Source organism: Chelonia mydas, chromosome 5 (assembly GCF_015237465.2).
Source record: "Chelonia mydas isolate rCheMyd1 chromosome 5, rCheMyd1.pri.v2, whole genome shotgun sequence".
NCBI lineage: Eukaryota > Metazoa > Chordata > Testudines > Cheloniidae > Chelonia > Chelonia mydas.
The window spans coordinates 129,610,216-129,637,683 of NC_051245.2; the positions used below are offsets into that span (position 1 = coordinate 129,610,216).

At 42.1% G+C, this 27,468-nt stretch overlaps 1 protein-coding gene and 1 non-coding gene across 3 annotated transcripts in view; both read left to right on the top strand.

Annotated features, from left to right (window-relative positions):
• The window catches only part of SLC44A1 (solute carrier family 44 member 1), a 97,448-nt gene that overhangs the window by 27,194 nt on the left and 42,786 nt on the right, over positions 1–27,468 (top strand). For both annotated transcript variants that reach the window (XM_037902334.2, XM_037902333.2), the window contains exons 2-4: positions 9,833–9,922; positions 12,666–12,808; positions 22,344–22,480. In XM_037902334.2, coding sequence (XP_037758262.1) covers positions 9,833–9,922; positions 12,666–12,808; positions 22,344–22,480 — 370 coding nt within the window. The remainder of the gene's footprint in view (positions 1–9,832; positions 9,923–12,665; positions 12,809–22,343; positions 22,481–27,468) is intronic.
• On the top strand, positions 16,412–16,518 carry LOC114019047. The gene has a single exon (XR_003564192.1). It is a non-coding gene; the product is annotated as a U6 spliceosomal RNA (small nuclear RNA).

A 27,468-nucleotide genomic window follows, 5' to 3' on the forward strand; every position in this document is an offset into this window, starting at 1 on the left:
ACACTTGAACTTAAGTAACTAAGGCTAGTAATCATTTGCATAGAATAAGACACACTTTTCAAGATAAATACATGATCTGAATGTGTATGACATCATCTTGATATTTTTGGGAGTTGAAAATCAGGTCGTTAATTGTCACATACATTGAGTGTTCGTATTGAGAAGTCTTGCTTGACACTTTGCTTTTGTGGAGCTGTAAACCTGATTTAGCACAATTCAGGATGTAAGTAAAGATATGAAAACAGACTTAATTCATCCATGTAACCTTTTAAATACCTGTTAAAATCATGGCTTTCATATTTCCTTTGAGAGACAAGGTTGGTAAGATAATATCTTTTATTGTACCAACTTCTGTTGGTGAGAAAGAAAAGCTTTCAAGCTTACACAGAGCTCTTCTTCAGGTCTGGGAAATGTACTTAGAGCAATGTTTCTCAAATGCGGCTGCCAGGGACTTTTCGTGGGGGCATGAAAGCCTGGTGATGGGGATGGGGGGCAAAGCATCATCCCTTCCCCCTCCCTCCCTGTTGCTCCTGGATGTGCTGCCCTGCACCACCTCTGGAGACAGATGGGGCACAGCGCTGTAGGAGCAAGGTGAGTTCTTCCCAAACCCCCTCCCCGCCAAGGTGGGTCTGCAGCTCCAGCGGCTGGACTGCGGGAGCCTGCCCATGCAGCCCCGGGCTCCGACCACGGGGCAGTGGATACTGACCTCTCCGGCCACGTGGTCCTGGGCTCCAGCTGTGGGGCTTCAGCCTCTGGTTCTGGCTGTGTGGCAGCAGGTGCTGGCCCCCGACTCTTGTCCCTGGGTCCAGCCATGCGGTGGCGGGTGCTGGCCCCAGGCACCGACCCCCAGCCGCATGGCAGCAGGCTCCAACCGCAGGGCTTCAGGCGCCAACCCCAGGTTCCAGCTGCAGGGCTTCAGTCTCTGGCCCCCAGTTCTGGCCTTGTGGTGGCAAGTGCTGGCCCCAGACTCTGGCTGTGCAGTGGCGCACGCTGGTCCCAGGTGCCGAACCCCAGTCCAGATGTGCGGCAGCAGGCTCCGACTGCGGGGTTTCGGGCTTTGATCCCTGTTTCCAGCCGTGCATTGACAGGTGCTGACCCCCATCTCCGGCCACACGGCCCCAGCCCTTAGGCGCTGATACCCTGCCCCAGCTACATGGCAGCAGGCACCGACCCACAGCTCTGGTCCCGGGCTCCATCCATATGGTGGTGGGAACTGGCCCCAGGTGCTGACCCCTGGCCTTAGCCACACAGCAGCGAGTGCTGGCTTCAGCCACACATCGGCGGGCTCTGACTCCCGGCTCCGGGCTCTGGCTGTACGGCAGCAGGCTGTGGCCCCAGGCGCTAACCTACAGCTCCAGCTGTGCATCAGTGGGCTCCAATCCCTGGCTCCGGCCATGCGACAGCAGGGCTCATCACCCACCTCCCTGGCCCCCCGCCACCTCCTATGGCCCTATATCCATCCTGCCCCCCATCGTCCCAGGACACTGCTGCCTTCCTGGCCTCACATCCATCCCACCATCGCCTCTGGCCCCAGTGGGCTCCCCTTTCAACCCTTCTCTCCCCCCACCCCCAATCCAGGGATGGGTCCTGGGACTTACTAGCTATCTGGAAGGCTGTAAAAAGTGATACTTGTATGTTGATTAATATCACTTTTCACAGCCTCCCAGATAGCTACTAAGTTTGCTGTGAAAAGTGATATTAACAAATATACACACATCGCTTTTCATAGCATTATTTTTATTATTGAATCTGGCAAAAAAACCCTACACATCCAAATCATTGTAATTTATATATGTATCTGTGCATATTTACTTGTTTTTCTTAAAGTGAATTAAGTATTTTAGGGGAAAGTGTCACTGTGGCCACCAAAAAATGTGTTCGTAGAACCACTTTTAGAGTGTCACAGCTTAAATACAAGGCGGAACAATTGTTCGGCATAAGTTGTTAACACATTTCAAGAGACCATTCAAGGTGAATTGGCCCGTTAACACTCCTTCACTAATAGGGAGTAAAAGGAGTTGGAGAACAGCTGGGTGGGGTGGGGGAGGGTTATTTGTGGATTATAGATAAGGCTACATTTTAGTCATGGGTTTTTTAGTAAAAGTCATGGACAGGTCACAGGCAGTAAACAAAAATTCATGGACTGTGACCTGTCCATGACTTGTACTATATATCCCTGACTAAATCTTGGGGGTAGGGCAGTCCAGGGGTGCCACCGGAGCTCGGGGGTGTGTGTGGTGACCCAGGGGGCACTATGGGTGCTTGGGAGGGGCTGGCTGGGGTGGGGGGGAGAGGTTGGAGGGGCTGGCAGGCTCCCCTACCTGGCTCCACACGGCTCCCCAGAGGCGGCGACATGTCTCTCCCTCAGCTCCTAGGCGGAGGTGCGGCCAGGTAGCTCTGCGTGCTGCCCCCGCCCCGAGCGTCGGCTCCACAGCTCCTATTGATCAGGAACTGCGGCCAATGGGAGCTGCGGGAGCAGTGCCTCCGGGTGAAGGCAGTGCTCAGATCTGTCTGGCGGCTTCTCCGCCTAGGAGCGGAGGGAGGGACATGTCGCCGCTTCCTGGGAGCCCCCTGAGATAAGTGCTGTCCAGAGCCCTCACCCCCTCCTGCTCCCCAGCTCCCAGCTTTGAGCCCTCTCCCAAACTCCTGCTGCTGCTGGAGGAGGAGGGCGCAGTGGCCCGAGTCTGCCCCAGCAACGGCCAGGATGGCTGGCCCAGGAGCGACTCAGGCAGCCCCCAGACCAGCTGCTGCAGAAATCACAGAGGTCCCAGAAAATCACAGAATCCATGACAAACTCGCAGCTTTAATTATAGATTGTTGTAATAAGCCATTAATCCAGTGTCTTTTTTTGCAGTCCATGTTTTTTAGAGTCTGGCAAAGTTATGAATTTAAGCTCCCAGGCTTGTCTTTAGAAAGTGTTGTGTAGGTTTCCTTTGAGGATGTGGACTGAGAGGTCAGATGTAGGGTGATCATTTTGTGAAAAGTGTTTATCCACAGGTGATATGGTGTTTTTTGTTTTCCTGTTTTCCTGTGAGCTCTCTTGAGAACGTAAGGACTGTCTGGGTTCACTCACATAGTTGTTGTTGGGGCATTTAGTGCACTGGGTGAGGTACACCGCATGTTGTGATAGGCATGCGTAGGACCCACGGATCTTGAAAGTTGTGTTGTGGGAAGTGTTTGTTGATCATTGTAGCAGTGGAGATTTGTGTCTGCAGCTTTTGCATCTGTTGTCCTGGAAGGCTTTGGGGCTGTCCAGTGACTTAGCAAATGAAATGGATTACCTGTGGTAGCTGTGAGTAATTCCAAATCCTTGTCAACGCTCTTCCAAAGTACATCCAATGGCTTTTAAAAAATTGTATTACAAGATTTCATTTGAAACTCATCAGCTTCTTCTCTTTCTGTTAGCACTACTGGTAAATAAAAAATATTGTGAGATTTAGCAAAGCCAGAAAAGATCCCTGGAGAGAGCTTTAAAGACATTGAGCATGACATCACATGAACTTAATTTGCGCAAATATGACTTAATGCGAAAATCTCACTGCAGGTGTTGTTTTAAGCGTAAGGGTGGCATCATTTGAAGATGGTTGGTTTGCATGGGTGTAGCTGAGGGCATCATTTGGCCTGCAAGCACCTATTGTAGTGGTGATAATGAGAGATGAAAAGAACCCAGCTTGACTGTCGGGGCACGTCTACCTGCAGCTGGCCCATGACCCTCCTACTTCTCAGGATCCTAGCCCGAACCTGGAAGTCTACAGTACTATTAAACAGTCCTGCGGCCCGAGTCAGTTGGTATGGGCGCAGCCACAGGTGTCTAATTGCAGTGTAGACATACCCTCAGAGCCCAGAGTGAATTTGTGTGGTTGGCAGATAGATTTGGTCTACATGGGAAAGTTATGTCTGTATAGCTAAATTGGTCAGGGGTGTGAAAACCCCCCACACCCCCAACTGACATAGCTATGCCAACATAACCCCCAGTATAGACGCAGCTATGTTGATGGCGCTTCCATCAATGTAGCTTAGTTGTTTGGGGAGGCGGTGTTCCTACACCAATGGAAAAAACCTTTGTCGGTGTATGCTACGTATACATTTCAGGGCTGTGCCAGCATAGCTGTGCTGGAAGAGTCTCCGTAGCATAGACATACTCTTAGGAAATGCAGCTTATTTGCAAACAGAGCAGACTTTATACAAAAGTCAATGAGGCAGTTAACAAGGAACCCCACACACTCAGTCATTTTTTTAGGGAGAGAACCACAAAGTGCTTGAAAGACTGACTCTTGCTCCATGTCTTACTGCCATGGTTGCAGTTGGCAGAGGCACTTGTGCTGGAGTCCATTCAGTACAAAAGAGAAGGAGCTGTTTGCAGAGTGTTTTCCCGTTAGAGGCCCTCAACTTTGTAATCTATTCTCTCCCACCTCCCTGGTATGAAAACCCAAATCTCATATTGTAGGGACCATTGTCAGTTACCTAGGCTCTTGAGGGGAGAGGGGCACAATAGAAGCTGTTTTTGGGGAGAGGGAGAGTGTTGATTGGATTGTTTTTTATTGAGATTGGGTGGTTATGGTGGCTTGGAGATATTTAACAGCTGTTGGCTTTCGTTTTGCTGATTGTATTTTTAAATTTTGGCAGAGGCACCTAGAGCTGAGGGTAGGCACTTCTGTGTATATTGTTATAAATTGAAATAAATAATACATAAGCAAAGTACCGGAGAGCATTTCTGACTTGCCATCTGGAAGTGGTAAGAATATCTCTTTCAAAAAGTTGACAGTGAAGTCTTACCCAGCTAAACACCTCATAGGTATGTTTTATGAACACAAAGAAAATCTTAGGAGAGATTTCTCACATTTAAAACTTCCTTTTTATTGGCAATCTGTTTGACCATGATATTGGGAACTTTGCTCATTGTTCACAGATCGTTAGGTGGCTTTTTAATCAGGTCAGAACTTCTGCAGTAATTCAGTCTCTCCTGTGTCCTTCAGCGTGTTTCATCTGTCCACTTAGGTGGGAATGTCTCTCCTCGTTCCTTCCAGTCCCACAGAATAAAGAGAAACTTACTGCTCAGTGGGAAGAGGGCTTTGCATAACTGAATAAAACTCTAGAAACTAGAAGGCAGATTTTATTCTTGTGGGGTTCCCCAGCTTTTAAGGCTTTGTGTCATTGGGAGTGACATTATATGAAGAAGTAGAAGGTAGTGTTTGGAGTAAAGAGGTTCATGGCTCACTCCACAAGTGCAGCCTCTACCTTTTCAGCAGATGGAGATGGGTATCCTTACAGTTTCATGGCACTAGAGTTGATGTGGGCAGCCTCTGTGGATGCTAACTTCAAAAGCCAAGTCCGTGCTGCAGGATGTCCTTTATAAGGTACCTTTCTGGTTCCTGGTCTGGAGTCAAATTCCAGAGGCTTGCAGTTCCCAGAGTCTGGGTCTGCTGGAGTTCTTATCTGGAAACTTAAATTTCTTCCAGGTCCCCTCTATGCCAGCCCAGACTGAGTGGGGTCACCCAGCCAGTTCCTCTCATGGAAGGCAGTGATTCCCCAAGAGCTGTTACTTTATTTTCGTGTCAACAGCCACTGATTAGAGGACTCAGGCATAGCCTGGACAAATGCAGAAAGGCTTTAAAAATATTAACAGATACCATTGTAATGAGACTTCATTTCAAACGGGGTCTGTAGTTTGAATGCAGAGGATGAGGAAGATGCAGTTTTTCATTCATTGTATCTAGTTTGTAGTTTTCTAATAACTTTATTTGAACAGGGTATTTGTGTTTGCAAATCAAGCTAAAGATGAGTCTTGAATACCGCAAACCATCTTACTAACACATTTTAGCTAGTAATACAAGAGCCACGTACTACAGACTTTCTGCTTTTGGTCAGTCTGCAAAGCTAGGTGCTGGAGATGGCAAATGTCAGCAAAGTTTACAATAGCTCAGCTTTGGCAGTTCAGTTTCCTGTTCTGATTTCTCATCTGAAACTCCAACAAACTCCAGTAATGAAAATTTAAGGTTTTGGCAGGTTGCCCTTCCTACACAAGAGGTTGGAATCTTTAGTTGTTTCTTTATATCCCAGTTTGTGCTCTCCCATAAAGGTATAGAAGGCCATTCTACATCTCTTCTGGACTACAGTCTGTGTTCTGTGATCCATGCCCTTACTGAATCATAGAATATCAGGGTTGGAAGGGACCTCAAGAGGTCATCTAGTCCAACCCCCTGCTCAAAGAAGGACCAATCCCCAATCAAATCATCCCAGCCAGGGCTTTGTCAAGCCTGACCTTAAAAACTTCCAAGGAAGGAGATTCTACCACCTCCCTAGGTAACGCATTCCAGTGTTTCACCACCCTCCTAGTGAAAAAGTTTTTCCTAATATCCAACCTAAACCTCCCCCACTGCAACTTGAGACCATTACTCCTTGTCCTGTCCTCTTCTACCACTGAGAATAGTCTAGAACCATCCTCTCTGGAACCACCTCTCAGGTAGTTGAAAGCAGCTATCAAATCCCCCCTCATTCTTCTCTTCTGCAGACTAAACAATCCCAGTTCCCTCAGCCTCTCCTCATAAGTCATGTGTTCCAGACCCCTAATCATTTTTGTTGCCCTTCGCTGGACTCTCTCCAGTTTATCCACATCCTTCTTGTAGTGTGGGGCCCAAAACTGGACACAGTACTCCAGATGAGGCCTCACCAATGTTGAATAGAGGGGAATGATCACGTCCCTCGATCTGCTCGCTATGCCCCTACTTATACATCCCAAAATGCCATTGGCCTTCTTGGCAACAAGGGCACACTGATGACTCATATCCAGCTTCTCGTCCACTGTAACCCCTAGGTCCTTTTCTGCAGAACTGCTGCCTAGCCATTCGGTCCCTAGTCTGTAGCTGTGCATTGGGTTCTTCCGTCCTAAGTGCAGGACCCTGCACTTATCCTTATTGAATCTCATCAGATTTCTTTTGGCCCAATCCTCCAATTTATCTAGGTCCCTCTGTATCCTATCCCTGCCCTCCAGCGTATCTACCACTCCTCCCAGTTTAGTATCATCCGCAAATTTGCTGAGAGTGCAATCCACACCATCCTCCAGATCATTTATGAAGATATTGAACAAAACCGGCCCCAGGACCGACCCCTGGGGCACTCCAATTGACACCGGCTGCCAACTAGACATGGAGCCATTGATCACTACCCGTTGAGCCCGACAGTCTAGCCAACTTTCTGCCCACCTTATAGTGCATTCATCCAGCCCATACTTCTTTAACTTGCTGACAAGAATACTGTGGGAGACCGTGTCAAAAGCTTTGCTAAAGTCAAGAAACAATACATCCACTGCTTTCCCTTCATCCACAGAACCAGTAATCTCCTCATAGAAGGCGATTAGATTAGTCAGGCATGACCTACCCTTGGTGAATCCACACTGACTGTTCCTGATCACTTTCCTCTCATGTAAGTGCTTCAGGATTGATTCCTTGAGGACCTGCTCCATGATTTTTCCGGGGACTGAGGTGAGGCTGACTGGCTTGTAGTTCCCAGGATCCTCCTTCTTCCCTTTTTTAAAGATTGGCACTACATTAGCCTTTTTCCAGTCATCTGGGACTTCCCCCGTTCGCCACGAGTTTTCAAAGATAATGGCCAATGGCTCTGCAATCACATCCGCCAATTCCTTTAGCACTCTCGGATGCAACTCGTCCGGCCCCATGGACTTGTGCACGTCCAGCTTTTCTAAATAGTCCCTAACCACCTCTTTCTCCACAGAGGGCTGGCCATCTACTCCCCATGTTGTGATGCCCAGCGCAGCAGTCTGGGAGCTGTCCTTGTTAGTGAAGACAGAGGCAAAAAAAGCATTGAGTACATTAGCTTTTTCCACATCCTCTGTCACTAGGTTGCCTCCCTCATTCAGTAAGGGGCCCACACTTTCCTTGGCTTTCTTCTTGTTGCCAACATACCTGAAGAAACCCTTCTTGTTACTCTTGACATCTCTTGCTAGCTGCAGCTCCAGGTGCGATTTGGCCCTCCTGATTTCATTCCTACATGCCCGAGCAATATTTTTATACTCTTCCCTGGTCATATGTCCAACCTTCCACTTCTTGTAAGCTTCTTTTTTATGTTTAAGATCTGCTAGGATTTCACCGTTAAGCCAAGCTGGTCGCCTGCCATATTTACTATTCTTTTGACTCATCGAGATGGTTTGTCCCTGTAACCTCAACAGGGATTCCTTGAAATACAGCCAGCTCTCCTGGACTCCTTTCCCCTTCATGTTAGTCCCCCAGGGGATCCTACCCATCCGCTCCCTGAGGGAGTCGAAGTCTGCTTTCCAGAAGTCCAGGGTCCGTATCCTGCTGCTTACCTTTCTTCCCTGTGTCAGGATCCTGAACTCAACCAACTCATGGTCACTGCCTCCCAGATTCCCGTCCACTTTTGCTTCCCCCACTAATTCTTCCCTGTTTGTGAGCAGCAGGTCAAGAAAAGCTCCCCAAAGAATGGAAGAATAGCTCTCCCAAAGATCCTTTTAAATGCCTAAACTTTTGGTAGGGAGATGCTATAAGCATTAGGTTCCTGGAAACTTATTGAAAGAGCTTTGTTGTCTCTGCAACTTTATTATTTTTAAAGTGAGGTGTACTTTTTTCAATCTTGGATCTAAATCAAAATTTTGATCTATGAACTAAATTCTAGTGCTATACTTAATTTTGCTTTGTAGTCAATTTGCATTCTTCCCCTAGCTGTCCTAGGGAAGAAGCGTAGCTTAAACACCTCTTCATAATTTTTTAATTATAATGAGCCACTATAAGTAGAACAGACTTTATGAAAAGTACACTTGTGGGCAGCAGGTAGCCATTTTTATAGTGCAGACGGTTAAGTCCAGCCTTTTATCCATTGAGGTATTTCTGTCATCTGAAACAGCAGCAGAGTCTCTTTCGTGAGAGTTTTAACTTAACTCCAGACTCCTTCCTTTTAATAAGTTGACACTACTTGCCTGAATTGCAGAACTCCACAGCTGCCTTTTCTAGGCAGATTAAAAAACTGTTCCTCAAACAGCTATATTTTACGTTCTTTCTGTCTGTACTGTGCTGTTAATCCTGCCATGGAGGTGTTTAAAGCTGACTAGTTTGTGAAAAGCTTATCCTTTTATCCTTCTTGGAAAGCAGATTACTGTACATACGGTAGCTGTGGAAGGGTACAGTAACTAGCTAGTATTGTTGATCTCTTGAGTGACGATGCTTATTTCCCCTCTTCTGCTAGAGCCAGAAATATGAATAAGTGAAATGCTTTCTGAATTCAACTTTGCTCTTATCCACTCTCTTTTGCAGATTCTTATTGCACTTACCCTTGGACACATTACCTTGACTGTCTATTGAATGGTTCCATTAGCCTCACTGTAGTTTAAATAATTATTGTACATTTTACAGTATAGATGAAGTAATTTAAGGGTATGTCTTCACTACCCGCCTGATCGGCGGGCAGCGATCGATTCAGCGGGGATCGATTTATCGTGTCTAGTCTAGACACGATAAATCGATCCCTGAGCGCTCTCCCGTCGACTCCTGTACTCCAGCTCCACGAGAGGCGCAGGTGGAGTCGACGGGGGAGCAGCAGCAGTCAACTCACTGCAGTGAAGACACCACGGTAAGTCAATCTAAGTACGTCACTTCAACTACATTATTCATGTAGCTGAAGTTGCGTAACTTAGATTGATTTCCCCTCCCCCCCATGTAGACCAGGGCTGAGTATCAAAAGATAAACCCAGATGAATATCAGTGCCCTAAAAACTACTTTTTGAAGCGCTTTGTTATTAGCAGAACATATTTTATTGAATTGACTTCGTAACCATTGTCTTTATCCCTTTTTCTCACCAAAGAGCTCCAAACGAGAATGGAAGCCTCTGGAGGATCGCAGCTGCACAGATATACCATGGCTGTTGCTGTTCATCCTCTTTTGTGTTGGAATGGTGAGTAAAATAAGAAAGATTTTAAATGTTACATAGGCATAGACGGTTTTCACTCGTGAAGAAATCAGATTTTGAGATTAGAAATTTGGTAACTTCAGTCAGTGTCTAGTGTACTTTAGCATGGCAAGTATCAGTTACGGAACAAGAACTTGCTTGATTTTGATACTTTTTGTAAGGCAGTGTCACTATGCACAGATCTAGTACTTTCACAGGGTCTCATAATTTGCTATGGACTCTGTCTTGCCACAGAATTGTGTGCATCGGAATCTAAGCTACTTTTAAAATAAGTTTCTATCCCTCGTGGTTGTGAAGAAGTCACTCTAAACTTGGCCTATTTTTTTTTAAAGGCTATCATCCTAAACCTGTAGATGTCTTGAAAAAATAGCTTTGAGCATAGGGAACTGTTACCTTAATCTCAATAGGCTGCTAGTTCTGAAACATAAAAATGGCAATGTAAACCTCAAAATTGTTAATATCCCTGCTGATAACTTTAGCAGAGCCATCCAGTTAATACGCTTATTCCACAATCCAAACCTTCTTCCCAAACTGCCCCAGGTGCCAAAGCCTTACTGTGTTTTACCCAGATGCCAGAACACTTGGCTTCCTCCTGACAAGTGCTAGGATGCAGTTAGATGTTGTTAAATTACAAACAAATAATTGCAGCCTAGTGAAAATTCAGCATCGTGTTTTTTGCCTTTTTTGTATGGAATTAGGCAGGATTGCTTACATTATTCTAGGTCCAGCCCACCGCCAATTAGAGAATAACTCTCCCTTTCACATCCCTGGTTTGTTAAAAAAGCATCATCTCACATCTTTATTTTACAACCCTGGTGCACTGCAAGCTCATAGCTAACTTGCTCTTCACTTAGCACCCCTTTGGTATTTTTGCGATCCATTGACAAGTTTGATTTTTAACTCCAGTGTGTATAACTGACTGTTTAATCCAGAAATGCCTAGTTCTATATATTTATTTGGGGTATTAGACCATACAAATTAGGTACACACAGTTGCATATGCCCCTCTTTTTGAAAATTAGATCCCAGATTGTGTTACGTTTCACTCTTTGCTGTTACCCGGTCTGTTGTTGGCAGTGTCCTGCTGATACAACTCCATACACACCTGCAACTGCGAATTTTTCCTTTTGTATGGTGTACTATCCTACAGCTTTCTTGTCACACCAATACACTGTGCAGAGCAATTGTCATATCATCACTGCCTTGGGGAGTTGCAAATAAGTTCAGGCGGTTACATCCACCTTCCCTCACTTTGTGGCTAGATGGGAGTAGAATCCTAAAATAGATGGAGGAGGATCCTGAAACTTCTCTGCTGTAGTGTAGAGTCACTGTGGAAAACGTTAAGAACCTGAGCATTATCCTACATAAAATTCTGTTGCTTAAAAGGAACTAGAGCTTTTACATGAGTGGTGATGGATTCAAGAAATTGACAGTAGGAGCTGCAAATCAGCTTAATTATTACTAGCGATGACCTTTTACACCTTCTTCTTTGCTTTGATGTCCAATGTTAAGTTTATGAATAAGCTAATTCACTATAAAACAGTGACCTGCACTTCATTTGGAATTTCTCTCTAATCAACTTGTCTCCTTCAGTATTGGTCCCTCCTTAGCGCTGCGTTGTCTCCCCCTCCTAAGGCTTTAAAGCTGTCAATGTTTGACTCCTCCGCACCCTCCTTCCAATTGCCTTTTCCTTCTCAGTTGATTCTGTTGTGTCCACTTGTAACTTCAGACGCTCTTCTGCACTTGTTTCCTTTGCCACCCGCCACTAACTCATTCTCCCACCAATCTCAAACTTTGGCTTACCCCTCTTATCTTCTTCCTCTGGCATCACTGGACACTTAGAGAGACAGCATAAGGACTATCTTTCTCTGCTCAGGATCTTGCCAGCCTAATTAGTTGTAAAGAGATAATTGATGCTTTCAGGCATGACCTCCTTACGCTGGCCTCTCTGCATTTCCCCTCCACCCCCAAACTTCCCCTTTAATATCCGATTTAAGCTCTTTGAAAGTCAGTCAATAGCCCAGTGAGACCTGGGTCTCTCTTCTCTAAGGCCCCTTTTCCCTCTTTGCTCCACCACGTGCTCCTTTTGTGTGCTTCCACTGTTGTTTGTTTCTTTTTCTTCCATGTGTCCCCCATACCTGGCCTGGTCTGCCCTGCCTCCCCTTCTGCTTAAAATGCACTTACTCCAAATAGGCCTTCTTTCCCTCAGAAATGTTAACAAGATGTTTGAAAAATCTTACAGACAAAAATACCCAAACTATCTGGAAATTAACGAGCTGCAACCCAAACTTCACTAGTCATGCTGCATTTGTTGCGCTCCTTCCCTGCCCCCCTCTCCTTTACAGTTGTGTGCTATCTGCCTAGATTGTGAGCAGTTCACCTCAGGAACTTTTGTTTTATGCCTGTCTTGTAAAAGCACCTAGCACACTGTTGAGCCTGTTCAGCTAATAAATAATTTTTAGCACATCTGAATCATATTTTTAATTAGTGTTTGCATTTAAATTCACAACTGTCTGTTGTTCCCCACAGTGGTTCTTTCTCGATTGACTTAGACTTTTCCCTTTTAAATGGAAGGCATTTCAAAGAAGGGTGCAAGAAATTGGACTGCTTTCCTCTGAAATAGATGAATTACAGCTGACTCTTCCCTCATGACAAGCTCCAAGGAGAGCATTGTTAAACTGTGTTTCTGACACAGTTGCCATTGAACCTTTTATCTGTTTTTTTCCCAGGGTTTTATTTGTGGCTTTTCAATAGCTACTGGAGCAGCTGCAAGATTGGTTTCAGGATATGACAGTTATGGAAATATCTGTGGGCAGAAGAATGTAAAGGTGGATGGAATAGTCAATAGTGGTTTAGACCTCACACAAAAGAAGTGAGTATATGCCTTTTCCAAACTAGTGGTTGATTGAACCAGAGTCTGTTCTCAGTTGGAAGTAGATTGCAATAACCTGATTGGGAGGGGGGGGCGGAAATATTCTGACTTTTAGTTAATATGTTTAATTTTTCCTATTTAGTCCTTGCCTGAATTTCTCTTGCTTAAAACCTTCTCTAACAACCAGTAGCCTGCATTTGTGAATGTGCATTGTGGAATTTGTAATGTGCGTATAAACAAGGTAATCTGGAGCATCGCTTTCTTCTTGGCATCTCATTATATAGTTGTGTCCAGCCGTTTGGTACAGTTGATCATTGGGGCTTTACAGACTGACCAACATTTTCAAATGTTCCAGGGATGAATGAGGAAAGCCAGGAAACCCCTCTGAACAATTCAGAGGACTTTAGAAAGCAAAATATCCTTTAGCTTGTAAATCAACACTACTACACTGTATCGAGACTATAACTAATGAAGTCTGAAATAATACTGCAGCAAAGGATAATGAAAAACTAAAAGACCTTATTAACTTCTGGAGTAGTCTTGGTTCACCTGTCTTCACACTAACAAGCCACTCAATACATGCAGATTGTTTTGTAAGGACGCTTGACTGAAGGTTTGATTATTTGGAGATAGTATTGGAGTTTTCTTGGCAACTTCATTTGGAAGAGTAATTTAATGTGAATAATTAGGAAATGCTATCACTTTTTCTGAAGTAATCTGAGTTGGTTGAATAAAATCCAGTGACAATTAAACAATTTATTATGTAAATCTGTAAAAGTTGGAGGCCTAGTTTGATGCTTGGGCATCAAGTGGCATTTATCCCTTGGAAACCAAAACATAAGTACTTGCCATTTATTTAATGGAATAAGGATGTCTTTCAAATTGTTCTGTGGGGTCAAAATTGCATGTTTTATTTAGAGAATTGAGCAGTACATAGTACTGAATTTAATATTGTTGTAAACTATGACCTATTTCTGTGGGAGGGACAGGGGGAGAGCATAAGTACTTAAAGTAATGGATTGGCAACTCTTTAAAACGGATTTGATCCTTTCTGATGTTACTTTTAAACCTTCAAAGGGATGAGCAGCATCTTGGACTGAAAGATCTAAAGAGTGGTCTTACAGTTCAGGCCAGGTGAAAATTCAAAGTTCATAAACTTCCTAATAATTAGCCTCCAGTTCCTTTTTGTAAGGCTGGTAACTATCCTATAAAATCACCTGATGTTTGAGTTAGCAATCTGCTGCTCATTTCACAAGCAGCATTTCAAAAAGTATATGAGAGGGGTGTATGACTGCATTGGACCACTTTCTCACTGATCAATTAATCATGGGGGTTTTTATATCTGAGAACGTTGTGTCCTCAAATCTAATTTCTATCAGCTGTCACATGGAAGAGTACTTCATTGTATTATCCTTTCACATAAAACAAAGGGACATCTAATGACGCTGAAAGGCAGCAAATTAAAAATGATAAAAGGAAATACCTTTTTTTTACCTACACAGTATCTCTCAATGTATGGAACTCATTGCCACAAGATATCACTGAGGCCTAGAGTTCAGGAAAAGGATTACTCTTGTATGGCTAACAAGAACATCCGATTATGTCACATGGTTAAAAAAAATTAAGTGGTATAAATCATGATTTTTTTAGAGCATAAGACCACTACTACCTGCCTGGGGATAAGAAAAAATTTTCCTTATGGCCAGATTATTCCATATCTGCACATTATAGAGTTTCTTGCACAGTCCTCTGAAGCATATGATACTGTCCGGCACACTAGACTAGATAGAGCTCTAGTCTGATCTAGTATGGCAATTCCTATATATTAGCACGTGATTCCTCCCCCCCCCCCCCCCCCCCCGCCTTGTTTTTCACTGTCTTGAAATTGTTTCAAAAAGGGCCCCATCTGATCAGCATCTGTTTCTGTCAGACTGAGTTCTTGTAGTGTCAGAGGTACAATGCACGGGATCACTTCATACGCTCATCTAAATTTTATGGTAATGCTTTTTACAGTCTGGAGAAAATAAGCTTTTTCTTCCAAGCCTCTCTGTCGTAAACTAAGCCTTGAAGAAAGAGTTTCTTGCTCTAAACTTCCAGGGGATCCCTGAAGATATTTCCATTTGCCTCCTCTTATAGGGTAATTTTATCTTTAGCCTCCAATCAGAAGCAGACATGTTAAATTATCTGTAAAATAGCATTATGTCTTCCTGCTAAATCATAGTAACATGTAGGGAATGTAATGAGGAAGTGAAATTGACACTATTTGGGAAAACTTGAGCTATAATATGTGTTTGTGGGGGTGGGGGGTCCTCTGAGTGGAATGATTAGCTGAGTACACATCAAAGTCTGAAAGAGTATCCTGACTTAAGTTTTGTAGCTTTTTCACAGCCACATCTTTGTGCCAAAAATTGACTTTGCCTTTTCTTGATTACAAAAAGAACACAGCATAGTTTCAATATGCTTTGCGCTGGGAGACAAACCCTTGGAGTGCAGTGAGGATCTGACAGCCAGTTCCAGACCCATCTGCCTACTCTGAAGAGGTTCATTGCCTTTTAGAGCTTTGCCAGGATTATGGGGTTAAAATTATCTTGATGTGCTAGAGTAATTGGCAAACAAAATTATGAACACATTGACAAGGTACAAGTTGTTCAAATGCCAGTCCTAACTGGTATTTGACCTGCTCAGTCTTGCTGCTTGGGCAGAATGAAGGTACTATATATCCTTCTAAAAAACTACAAGAAGAAATACCCTGCTTCAGAGAATTGTCATCCAGTGACTTTCAAATGCTAACAAATTCTCATGATCCCCCAGAAGCAAAGACTTTAATTAATGGGCTCTTTACTCAGTGCATGCAGGTAGCAAATGGACAAATGGGAAGTTTGCAGCGTACATGCAGAGAAAATACATGAGCTAAATTCTATATGCCCCACCCAGAATTGGTATGAATTGGATGAACTTCTGAATTCATCTCTCCATTATTGCAATGAAATGCTTGTCGATTGCAGTGAACAGTGGTTCTGCACAGTGCTCATTTAAATGTCTAGAGATGTCTTGAGAGATGGCAGGAAATCAATGAAATCTACAAAGTTAGGAACATACAAAATGCTCTAAGCCAAGACAGACTTGTATATTGTGCTAGCTTGCTGCACAGTTAAAGGTTAACTGTTTGTGGTTTTAAAATAGAAGAACACAGGATACTTGGAATGCAAAACAATATCTTTGCCTCTTCTCACTTTTATATTTAACTTCTGCTAACTATTTTTCACCATGACTGAACAGGCATGGGTGGCATAATCGGGCATTTGCCCAGTAAGCCTATTGGTCATGTGAAGGAACGGTTGATTTGCTCTCCATTTCTTTCCTTGTGTGACTTCATCTTAATTTAAAAACATATATTATGGTAGCTCAGATTTTTTTTTTTTTTTTTAAAGTAAGACATAAAAATACACACCCACCCCCCCACCCACCCACGGCCAAAAAAAAAAAAATCAATGTTGTTATGATGTAAACTTCAAAACCCACTTCATCAGATGCATGGAGTGGAAAATAGAGGCCGGTATAATACACAGCACATATAAAGATGGGAGTTGCCTTACCAAGTGTGTGCTTGCTTCGGTAGCACATACACTAAAATTGGAACGATACAGAGAAGATTAGCATGGCCCCTGCGCAAGGATGACACGCAAATTTGTGAAGCGTTCCAAATTTTCTTTTGGGGGGGAGGGATAGCTCAGTGGTTTGAGTATTGGCCTGCTAAACCCAGGGTTGTGAGTTCAGTCCCTGAGGGGGCCATTTAGGGATCTGGGGCAAAAATTGGGGATTGGTCCTGCTTTGAGCAGGGGGTTGGACTAGATGACCTCCTGAGGTCCCTTCCAACCCTGATATTCTGTGATTCTAAGTGGAGGGTCAGTGCTAACGAGCCAATTCAATTAAGGTGGAAGTGGGCTATTCTCAACGGTTGACAAGAAGGGGTGAATACAAAGGGAGGAAAAATCACTTTTGTAGCGCTAATGAGGCCAATGTAATCAAGGTGGCCCAATTCAAACAGTTGGCAAGAAGGTGAGAGTGTCAGCAGGGGAAATTAGTTTTTGTAGTGACCCATCCACTCCCAGTCTTTATTCAGGCCTAATTTGATGGTGTCCAGTTGGCAAATCAGTTCTAGTTCTGCAGTTTCTCGTTGGAGTCTGTTTTTGAAGTTTTTTTGTTGAAGAACTGCCACTTTTAGGTCGGTTGTTGAGTGTCCAGGGAGATTGAAGTGTTCTCCTACTGGTTTTTGAATGTTCTAATTCTTGATGTCTGATTTGTGTCCATTTATTCTTTTGCATAGAGACTGTCCTGTTTGGCCAATGTACATGGCAGAGGGGCATTGCTGGCACATGATGGCATAGATCACATTGGTAGATGTGCAGGTGAACAAGCCTCTGATAGTGTGGCTGATGTGATTAGGTCCTATGATGGTGTCCCTTAATTAGATATGTGGACAGAGTTGGCCAGGGAGTCTGTTGCAGGGGTTGGTTCCTGGGTTAGTATTTTTGTTGTGTGGTGTGTAGTTGCTGGTGAGTATTTGCGTCAGGTTGGAGGCTGTCTGTAAGCGAGGACTGACCTGTCTTCTAAGGTCTGAGAGACTCTGTCCTCACATCTGATGAAGTGGGTTTTAGCCCACAAAAGTTTATGCCCGAATAAATTTGTTAGGCTGTAAGGTACCACAGGGACTCCTCGTTGTTTTTGCTGATACAGACTAACACGGCTACCCCTCGGAAACCTGTCTACATTTAAGCTTCTTAAATGTATGCCACAAGATATGCACTTCAGCAGTTAACTTCGCTGTGAACTTGAACTTTCATATTCTGATTTCTGAATATTTAAACCTGTAGCTTTGATATTGCAATTTACCTTTTGAATGAAATTTAAGAAAAATTATAGATGTAGGCATAGGCACTACCGATGAAGAGTTTAAAATTCCAGATAGTTACTGGGGTTGACCAAAAACTGGGCATGTCCACAATTACATCAATTTAATCAAGTATTTTTGCCTCTATAAGTAATTCTCCTCCCTCTTTTCATAATCCAAAACATGTTTTAAGAATCAATAGAAAAAAATATGTTTTGGATTATGAAAACACTTGACGAAGATCTTGTAATTTCATTAATCCAGTATGTTGGCTGTTTTAAAGCATAGGTACAGTGCTACCAACTAAAAATTTACACATCTAGTATGTATAGGTTTATTATGGTACAATTAATTATTTTCCTATTCCTGTAGTGTAATCTTGAAGTAAGTTGAACCAGCCCAAGTAAGATAAATAATTACCTTTGTTTGCGTGGCTGACTTAACTAGTGTACTTTGGATTACTTGTATCCTGCATGTTTGGAACTATAATTTCACAGTTCTTTAGGCAGAACTGAAATGGGTTCTGTAGTGACTTACCATGGATCTTTATTGGTGCCAAAGGTCCCTGGGTGCTTTAGATTTCTTCTGACATCTTTCACCGAGCCTTTCCCACACTGTAGCCAAACCTCACCTCAGAAAGGGAAAAGCCATGAAGAAAACAAAACTGAAACCAGCTTTGTGCTCAGTCAACTAGCTGCCATAGGTGGTCATTTAAATAATTAGAAGAAGTGAATGAACTCTCCCGATCTGCATTGGGAACAGTCAGTTGGATTCAGGTAATCGTTTACAGGGCAATGTTAATGAGCTCACTGACCTGATTCTACTTAGCCATTAAAAATAGCAGACCCTTCCTACCAACTCTCTCTAGCTCAAGACCTCCATGATATGAAGCATTAACAGAACACAACAGTGGGCTTGTGTACACTTACATTTTATAGCGCTCTAACTTGCTGGCTCAGGGGTGTGAAAAATCACCCCCCTGAGTGCAGCAAGTCAGAGCTCTTTAAAGTGCTAGTGTAAACAGGCTCCGAGCACTGAGAGCCGCGCTCCCAGCGCTCGGAGCTAAGCCCCTCGTGGAGGTGGAGTACCGGGAACGCAGGGAGAGCTCTCTCCCAGTGCTCGCGCACGACCACACTCGCGCTTCAAAGCGCTGCCGCAGGAGCGCTCCCGCGAGAGCGCTTTGAAGTTTCCAGTGTCGCCCTGCCCAGTGTTCTTCATAGGAGAATCTCTTGTGATGGCTCAGTGTAAAGAGGAAGATGTCTATCAAGATCCACTCAAAGCTGTGACATGTTTAAGTTGATTGGTCAAGTTGTCAGACTCAAGTTCTCAGAACTGACACCTTCTTTGTTCATTTCAGCCAAGATTACTCCTGGTCACAGGAAAACTGTGATCACAGGGAAGGGAGCAGGGTCTCCAGATGATTTTTTAGACTAGAAGATAAAGAGCTCTTTTAAAAGTGGCTCCAAATCTTTCTTTCCCCATTACATTAAGGGCAATGGTTAAATTCATAATATCAACATGTAGAGCCCTCTCAGTCACCCTATTCCATGTTTCATCCAAGAGACTCTTCAGGAGTACAGACAGGAATTCTAAGCAGCTCAGATCCATTAAATTAACTCTGGCTTTCCTGTACAAGAGCCTGTGAAATACTATCTTCTGGTCTGGATCCCTATTCTGCAACCACCATAGCCTGCCAACAGTATGTGTCAGAGTTCTGGGATGTGCCTCCAGAAACAATCTATGCATTCCCTTTTGATGTTAAACTATTTGGTTGCATCACCCAAAAAAGCACTCGAACAACTGAATAAAATCATCCCTAACCAGTCTCATCCAGGAACACAAAGTGACTTCAAATATTTTGTCACAATTGCAACTTCCAGTAGTATGAGAATTGCCAGTTGTTTCACTCTGCTAGGAGCAGAAAAGTCTTATGAAACAACAGTCAGAGAGGCAACGCTTGAATAAGTTGCTCTTCTGGACACAAGCCATGTCAGTTCATGAACTGGGGTCCCTCTTAGAGGAAGACAGAAGAAGTATTTTACTTCAGGTAGGTTTCCTACAGAAGTCCAAGAGTCCCCCTATCTCAGGAACCCAAGAAGTGACAGTGTTAGACAGCATAGTGAACTTACGTTGCTTTTCTAATTCCAGAGTCAACTTTTTTTTCTAACTTAGGGCCTGATCCTGTGAGGTGCTGAGTATGACTCAGTTAAGTCAGTGGGAGCTGAAGGGTGTTCAGCACCTCACAAGAAGCACTCAGTAACTCTCAAAAAGTATGATTTAAGGTTGTAGGCTCCACCATAGCTTCCAGTTTCATTCTGAAGCTGTATTGAAAACTTTGCCTGTCAAACGTACTCTAAACCAAGGAGTACTTTAGTGTTTAGGTTATATGTGTCTATTTAATGATACGTTAACAGAATGCTTCTGTCAGGAATGTAGATGACACCATAGAGCTATGCTATCCCTGTAAATTACAGGACCAAGCTCAGAATTACATGATTTTCCTCATAAAATAATCTGTGTAATTTTCCCCTTCCACTGAAATTATACCTCGCTACTAATAGCAAGAACTCAAGTAAACAAAGAGAGTGGACTGTCTGTCCTAACTTGCTCTTGCCAAAGGATTCCTGATTCACTTGTGCTGTTATTGTATTATTATTCATGGTATAGTATCTGAGTGAAAGTATCCACTTCTGGGAATAAGACTAGGATTACCACCTGTCTTGTATATTTTACTTTTCTAGTTGTTTTTTTTTTTAAATATTAGTATCTTCAATTCTAGCTACTCAAAAGTGTTTTAAATCATGGAGATTGTGCTTTTGCTGAGAGAAATGGGGAATCAAAGGCTTAATACACATGTATTACTATGTGTAGCTACCTTTGAAAACAGCTGCCAGATAGAATGTGAAGTTCACAGTTTCCAGTTGTGTCACAGCCCCTAATGTTTGTAGAGTATTGGATGGATATAGTATGCGGGGGAGACAGAAATTAAAAAATGATCCAAGGAGAGGAGGCTAATACCTAGGGAGACTGAAAGCACTACAGTTTCACTAGGAAAAAGAACATTCAGGGGAGAACATGAGCAGTTTATAAATACATTCAAGTTAATATAAATGATGACAGGGATTGATTCCATTTCAGAAGGTAGGACGTGAAATAGGAAATGAGAAATTGAGGCTAAATAGTAATAACTTTTGTACGTTGAAATCGGATAATAGAACCGACTACCCAGAGTGAGGCACCATCACTGCATATAGTCAAAATGATGTGAGAAAAGCCAGGGACGGTAGAAAGCCTATATGCAAAGGGTCAGATTGTATGACCTGTGGTATTTTCTGTCCCCACTATCTGACACTATGAATTAGACGTAGCCTGTTCTGATTATTTAACAATAAACATACATGTGGACATCTTTGCATTTCCCATAGCGGTCTATTATTAGTACTGTAGTTTCAGAAGTATTTCCTTAAGGAGTGTGGTGTAAAACTTACTGAGGATCTGACAATTTTCAGTCCCTCTTCACTTTTAGCAAGAAAGTGCTTTTTGCTGCCCCCCCCCCCCCCCAAAGTTAATCTCAAGCTATCAAAACCAGTAAAACCGTTTAAATGGTCTGTAATGGTATTTTTGCTAGTGCACTGGGCTGAGAAGCATTTCAACAGTTGGATCAACTGAAAAATGTTTTTGCTAGTGTGCTTCATCGTGTACCTGTTACAAAACAATTTATAACTGTCTCCAAGTGTACTATGAGATGAAATAGGCTTTCTGAAATCAGAAGAGATTTTTCATCAATGTTTTTAAATAGAAATGTTTTAATAGAAATAGAACAATGTTCATGTTCTTAACGTTTTGAATGAATGAGACCAGCTCCAGAGTTAGGTTTTGAGATAAGACATATATAGGAAGGAGATGTTTGCTAGGGAGTTGATAAACAATGCACATTTCACAACTTCGGGTGTTTTTTAAATCATGATGGAGTTCATGGAAAGGAGATATTTTAAAATACTGCACTTACACGGTAGATACATTTACCTGAAATAGCTGAACAATTTTTATGCTTCTAAATAAATACCAAAATGATCTATTCAATATTATGGACTAGTGGTGTGAAAAATCAATCTGAAACAAAAAGCTTGAGTTATTTGAGTTACGTACATTTATTAAAGCATCTTGAGCTTTCTTTTCTTTTCATTTCTTTTTATGGTATACATACAGCCTTTGTTGGGGGGTTTTCCACTTTGTATTTCAGGGGAAAAGACTGGAGATTTTCAAGTTAAGTTTCAAGCAGGAGTTAATGTTCACAGCCTGTTTATAACTGTGGAAGCTCATTTATAATAGAAGTGCTGAGGCTGTACAAACAATGCCACTTGAATGTACTGAAGTCTGATCAAATGTATTAGAGTATGCCCATTGTACAATATCAGACTGTACATTCAAGGATCCCTACAGTGCATACATTCAACCTCTGATAGTTTCTTTCTGTATGTGCTTATGTGGCATTGCCCTAAAATAAGGAATCCTGAAATTATTGTTATGGTTGACATTATTTGTTGATGTCTTGGTAGAATTTTTCTGCTAGAAACAAATTTTAGTTTGTCGTTTACAATATAAATAATTCAGCCACATGTTTGTTTGTTTTTCCTGTTGTAGGTATGTGTTCTTTTTGGATCCATGCAATGTAGACCTGGTACATCGGAAGATCAAATCCATTGCTCTGTGTGTAGCAGCTTGCCCAAGGAAAGAGCTAAAAACTTTGGCTGATGTTCAGAAATTTGCAGAAACTAATGGTATGAGGAAAGCACATCTGTTTTTTCCTCTGGAACCAAATATGTTTGTTTAGTATTCATAGATATGAGAAAGATAAAGGTGCCTTAGCCTTTTAGCAGAACTAAAACTGAATTGACAAAACATGATGGGAAATACCAAGGGGAATAGTTTCTAGTATTTTTATAAAACTAAAACTATCAGTAGCCATTTCTCCTTGCCCTGTTATCTACATGAAGGTCCTTTTTAAAGTTCATTTTCTAAAAGAAGGAAAAAAGGCAAGACCTAACAGGAACTTGACCAAAGGGGTTTTACATTGTATGGACCTCTGCCCCTGCATTCTGGAAGCTGCTGCAAGCTATTGCTCCAGGTAGCCTTCCTACACTGCTGAGTCTTTCTTGCAAGTATTGGATTGGTGAGATCAGTACCGCTATTGAACTGCACTGGAGCATAGTGTCTGCCAATGAGTGGGTAATAATCCTGTTTTCATTCAGTACTGCAGTGCAATTCCCTGTTTTTCAACATTCTTATTGTATCTTGTGTAAGGTAAGCATAAGGGAAACTATACTGTTGAATGAAACTGACTCAATTCCCTCCTCTCTCCCCTCCCCCCTCGGAACTGTGCTGCTTTGTTATCCATGGTGATATCAATATCACCACCTTAAGGCATTCTGGAATAATTATAACAGAGTTAAGCAGCAGTGTTAGAAAAGCCCTCTGATAAGTGACCAACTTTGGGACTTTAAAAGGTGAGGAAGCCAAATGTAAATATTTGGCAAAAATCCCTTCTCGTTGTTCTGTTATTCAGCTGTCATTACTATGGTTAGTGGTTTTTTCCCCTTAAACCTTGGCACTTGATCTTTTTGCATCTCATGGCAGAACACTTCTGCTCATTAGCTAATAGTGACAGTGTTACTGTTTTGAGCACAAAGCAGAGAATTGTTTGCCTGGAGCCCCTTTTGGTGAAGGCCTGGAGGTGCAGACTTCCATTAACTCTTCAATTTCAAGTATCTGAGGGTGGCTTTATTTTATCGTATTAATTTTGGCTACCTCTCATTTTTGTCTTATCTGATGTACAGTGGCCTTCTAGTGCAACTAAAGTGAAGGATTCAGTAGGAGAAATTTCTTCATCAGAGCCTCTTGAAATATTTAAACGTGGCCACTTAAGCCTAGTGTCTTTCTCTTGTCTGTGCGTGACTGGTGTTGTTTTTCTGTGTAAGTCTAACTTGTGCTGGGAAATCAAAATTCCTTTATTATCCTGTGATAACTACAGTATATTCGGCATGACTGTCTTTGTTGAACTGAACCAAAGGCTACATGCTTTGCTAAAATGTACTGCATCTTGTGCTAAAGGTGATCCAGGCTAACCAAAACTCCTTGGCACTTGCTGTATAAAAAACAAATGCTTGTGAAATGTTTTAAAATTGGCATTAAATGGAATTGCCTTGGTTCTTGTAAACTTAGACCAGGGTATCTGAAGTCTAGCACTTATTGCAGGGAAGTGTCAGCCAAAAGTACTCAAGGGCTTTGATCCCTGTTTTCTAATCCATATTCGCTCAGTGTGACCTTGGGCCAGTCATTTAGGTTTGAGGTAAACTATTTTGAAGTTTCAGAGTAGCAGCCGTGTTAGTCTGTATCTGCAAAAAGAACAGGCGTACCTGTGGCACCTTAGAGACTAACAAATTTATTTGAGCATAAACTTTCGTGGGCTACAGCCCACTTCATCAGATGCATGCAGTGGAAAATACAGTAGGACCATTTTATATACACAGACAACATGAAACAATGGGTGTTACCATACACACTATAATGAGAGTGATCAGTTAAGGTGAGCTATTACCACAGGAGAGAAAAAAAAACCTTTTGTAGTGATAATCAAGATGGGCCATTTCCAGCAGTTGACAAAAACGTGTGAGGAACAGTAGGGGGGAAAAATAAACAAGGGGAAATAGTTTTACTTCGTGTAATGACACATCGACTCCCAGTCTTTATTCAAGCCTAATTTAATGGTGTCCAGTTTGCAAATTAATTCCAATTCAGCAGTCTCTCGTTGGAGTCTGTTTTTGAAGTTTTTTTGTTGTAATATTGCGACTTTTAGGTCTGTAGTCGAGTGACCAGAGAGATTGAAGTGTTCTCCTACTGGTTTTTGAATGTTATAATTCTTGACGTCTGATCCGTGTCCATTTATTCTTTTATGTAGAGACTGTCCGGTTTGGCCAATGTACATGGTAGAGGGGCGTTGTGAAGTTATTTTGAAGTTCTGCATTATTAACATTCTAACTGAAGTAGATGCTGAATCGAAACTGAGCTTTCATGTTGTAAATAAATTAGCACACACACAAAAAATGTAACCAGAGTACAAGATCACTGATGAACACTATGCAAGATGGTGAGAATACAGTTATGAAATCTTGTCATCCCCTGCTGGTACTTCTGTTTAAAACTATATCAACTGTTTAGGATCCAAAGCTTGATTCAGTTAAACTTGTTACTTGCTGGAAATTTACTGCCTGCATTCTAAATGTTATGATAGTGCTTGTTACAGCTCCATAGTTAAGGTTGAGTTGAGTCTGGGTTAAAGCAGATTCAACCTTTTTCTTAAGTATGAAGAATAGTGTGTCCATGCCAAAATTATGGCATCCACCGAATTCAGGATATTTCTGAGAATTTGAAAGTAAATCCATTAACTAACCTAGATTGAAATTAATTCGGAATGGGGCCTTTAAGAAATTGTGTTTCTTTGGTGTCAGACCTTGTAATGTCTCAGATGATCTTCATAATGGAATCACACATTCTTCAAACTTTCTGCATTTTTTGAACTCCATTGAAATCTTGTGCACAGACTACATCTGAATAACTGGATTGTAATTAAGCTAAATTAATGATTGTTGTATTTAGTTAGGGTTGTATAATATTCCCAGAAAAGAATTAGATTAAGGTGGAGAAACGTTGGAAATACATATATGTACGTTAAGATAAACATTACAGGGATATCGTAACTATCCCAAAACCAACTCTCAATTTCTTGGATTTATAACTTTTCAGGTTAAATTGAAAATCCAAACACACTAATGTGTGAAAATGCACAGTTAAAGGACCCAAACAACCTGAACTCTGCCCTGTAGTGACTCCATGCAGTAATCGTACAGTTACCATGGATGAACATACTGCTTGTTGGCCAGATTGAATTAAAATAATTTTTTAAGACCATTAGATTTTTTTCATTTTCTTCCTCATCATGTCCCATTGTGTGTATTTAACACTGGTCACCAAAAAGTGCCTTATATATGCATGTGCTGTGAAATCTCGGGTCAAAATGTCTGAAAGTAGGAACCTAAAATTAGCCACGTGCATCTAAACAAGTGGTCTGATTTGTCAAAAGTGCTGAATGTGTGGCATCTAGCATTAACCTTGGTGGGAACTGCTGGCTGTTCAGTACTTAAAATTAGGCCACTAATGACTAAATGTGGATTTAAGAGCCTAGAATTAGGCTTCTATTTTTAAACATCTTGGCCTGGATCTCACTTGCAGAGGTCTGTAGCCAGGCCAATCCAGCAGAGGTCCAGGTGGATGCTACTTCTGGGGCAGTTACTGAAGTAAAAGACTAAAGGAGAAAAGTCTGCTGTAGGGGCTGACCTGAATGAAAATATTAAAAAAAATCAAGCTGATTAGGTCACATTCAGGCATCTTTCTGAGTTGAGGCTGAGGGTATTGCAGATTTGAGCACAAGCCAAGAGCTACCACACACTGTTTATATTACACCAGTAGGTTGAAAATTGAACTGAAATGGCAAGACACACTGAATTAGTCTTCTTATCAGAGTTGGGTTCAGAAGGCCTAATCTGCTGACTTCATAGAGATTTCTTTGGGATGGGTCTGAAAGTAAAATGCACACAGCTATTGTGAAGAAATGGGAAGCAGCTATAGATAGGAGAAACTATTGCCTCAGTGGTCTCTGGTCTGAGCAATAATGGCCTCTTCTTCTGTACACATAATAATCAAAGCACTGCTTTGAAGCACATCACTGGTACCTGCCCTAAAAACAGATGTGTTGGAGATAATGTGGAGTGAACTGTACATTTTTTCCATATTTTGTGGAAATGCGCAAAGGTTAGAAAATGTTGGTTTTCACTCCCGAGAACCATTAAGGAAATCGCAGCCAAGGAATAATTATTACTGAAGCTCCTGGTTGTGTTGTTAGGTTTCCTAGTTAAAGGCATGTTGCCAAGGAGAAACTGATTTTACACCTCTTGGTTTCTGCCAGACCTCATATAGCCTAAAGCCATTATTTGAATATAAGTACAATTTTGAATGGCTGTAACAGATATAACTGATGTTTTGGTTTGATTATTTATGGTTGAGTAGTACTGCATGGAGGTCTTGGGGGCACTCCTCCACAGTAGCCTAGAACTGTCTGCATCTGTCAGCACTGTCTGGTACACTTATATTGAAAACAGAAACTAGTCTTTAAAAAAAATCACGAAACATGTTTGTATTCTGCTCCTGGGAATGGGAGTATAACCAGTGAACCTCTCTCCCCGGATTGTGCTTGCATCAATGACTCTGTATTGCAAAGAAAGTAAGCTAAAAAGCCACACTCATTTTTAAGCTCCATTAGAAATCTGTGGGAGGAGAGAGAATTGCTGTGTACCAGAGGAAAAGGAAATCAGTAATATTTTCTTTCAAGCTTCTATCTACTGATAAAGAATGGAGAGCAGAAAAGACAAAAGGTCTTGGGCAGCATTCTGCCTTTTTTTAAATAAAGGATTGCAGCTGAATATAAAAATACATCTTTAAGGCTTCTCTGACTCACTGTAGGATAGATAAATATTTCTTAATCTCATTTTTGAATCCAGTTAGTTGCTGTGGCAACCATGATTGGATATCTCGGCTATTCCTCCTTTGCAGTCTTATAGATATTATTTATATACCTTTTATGAAGATGTAAATAATGTCTCGTTCCTTGGAACTCTCTTGTAGGCTCTAGAGAATGCTCCCTTCTTTAGTTTGA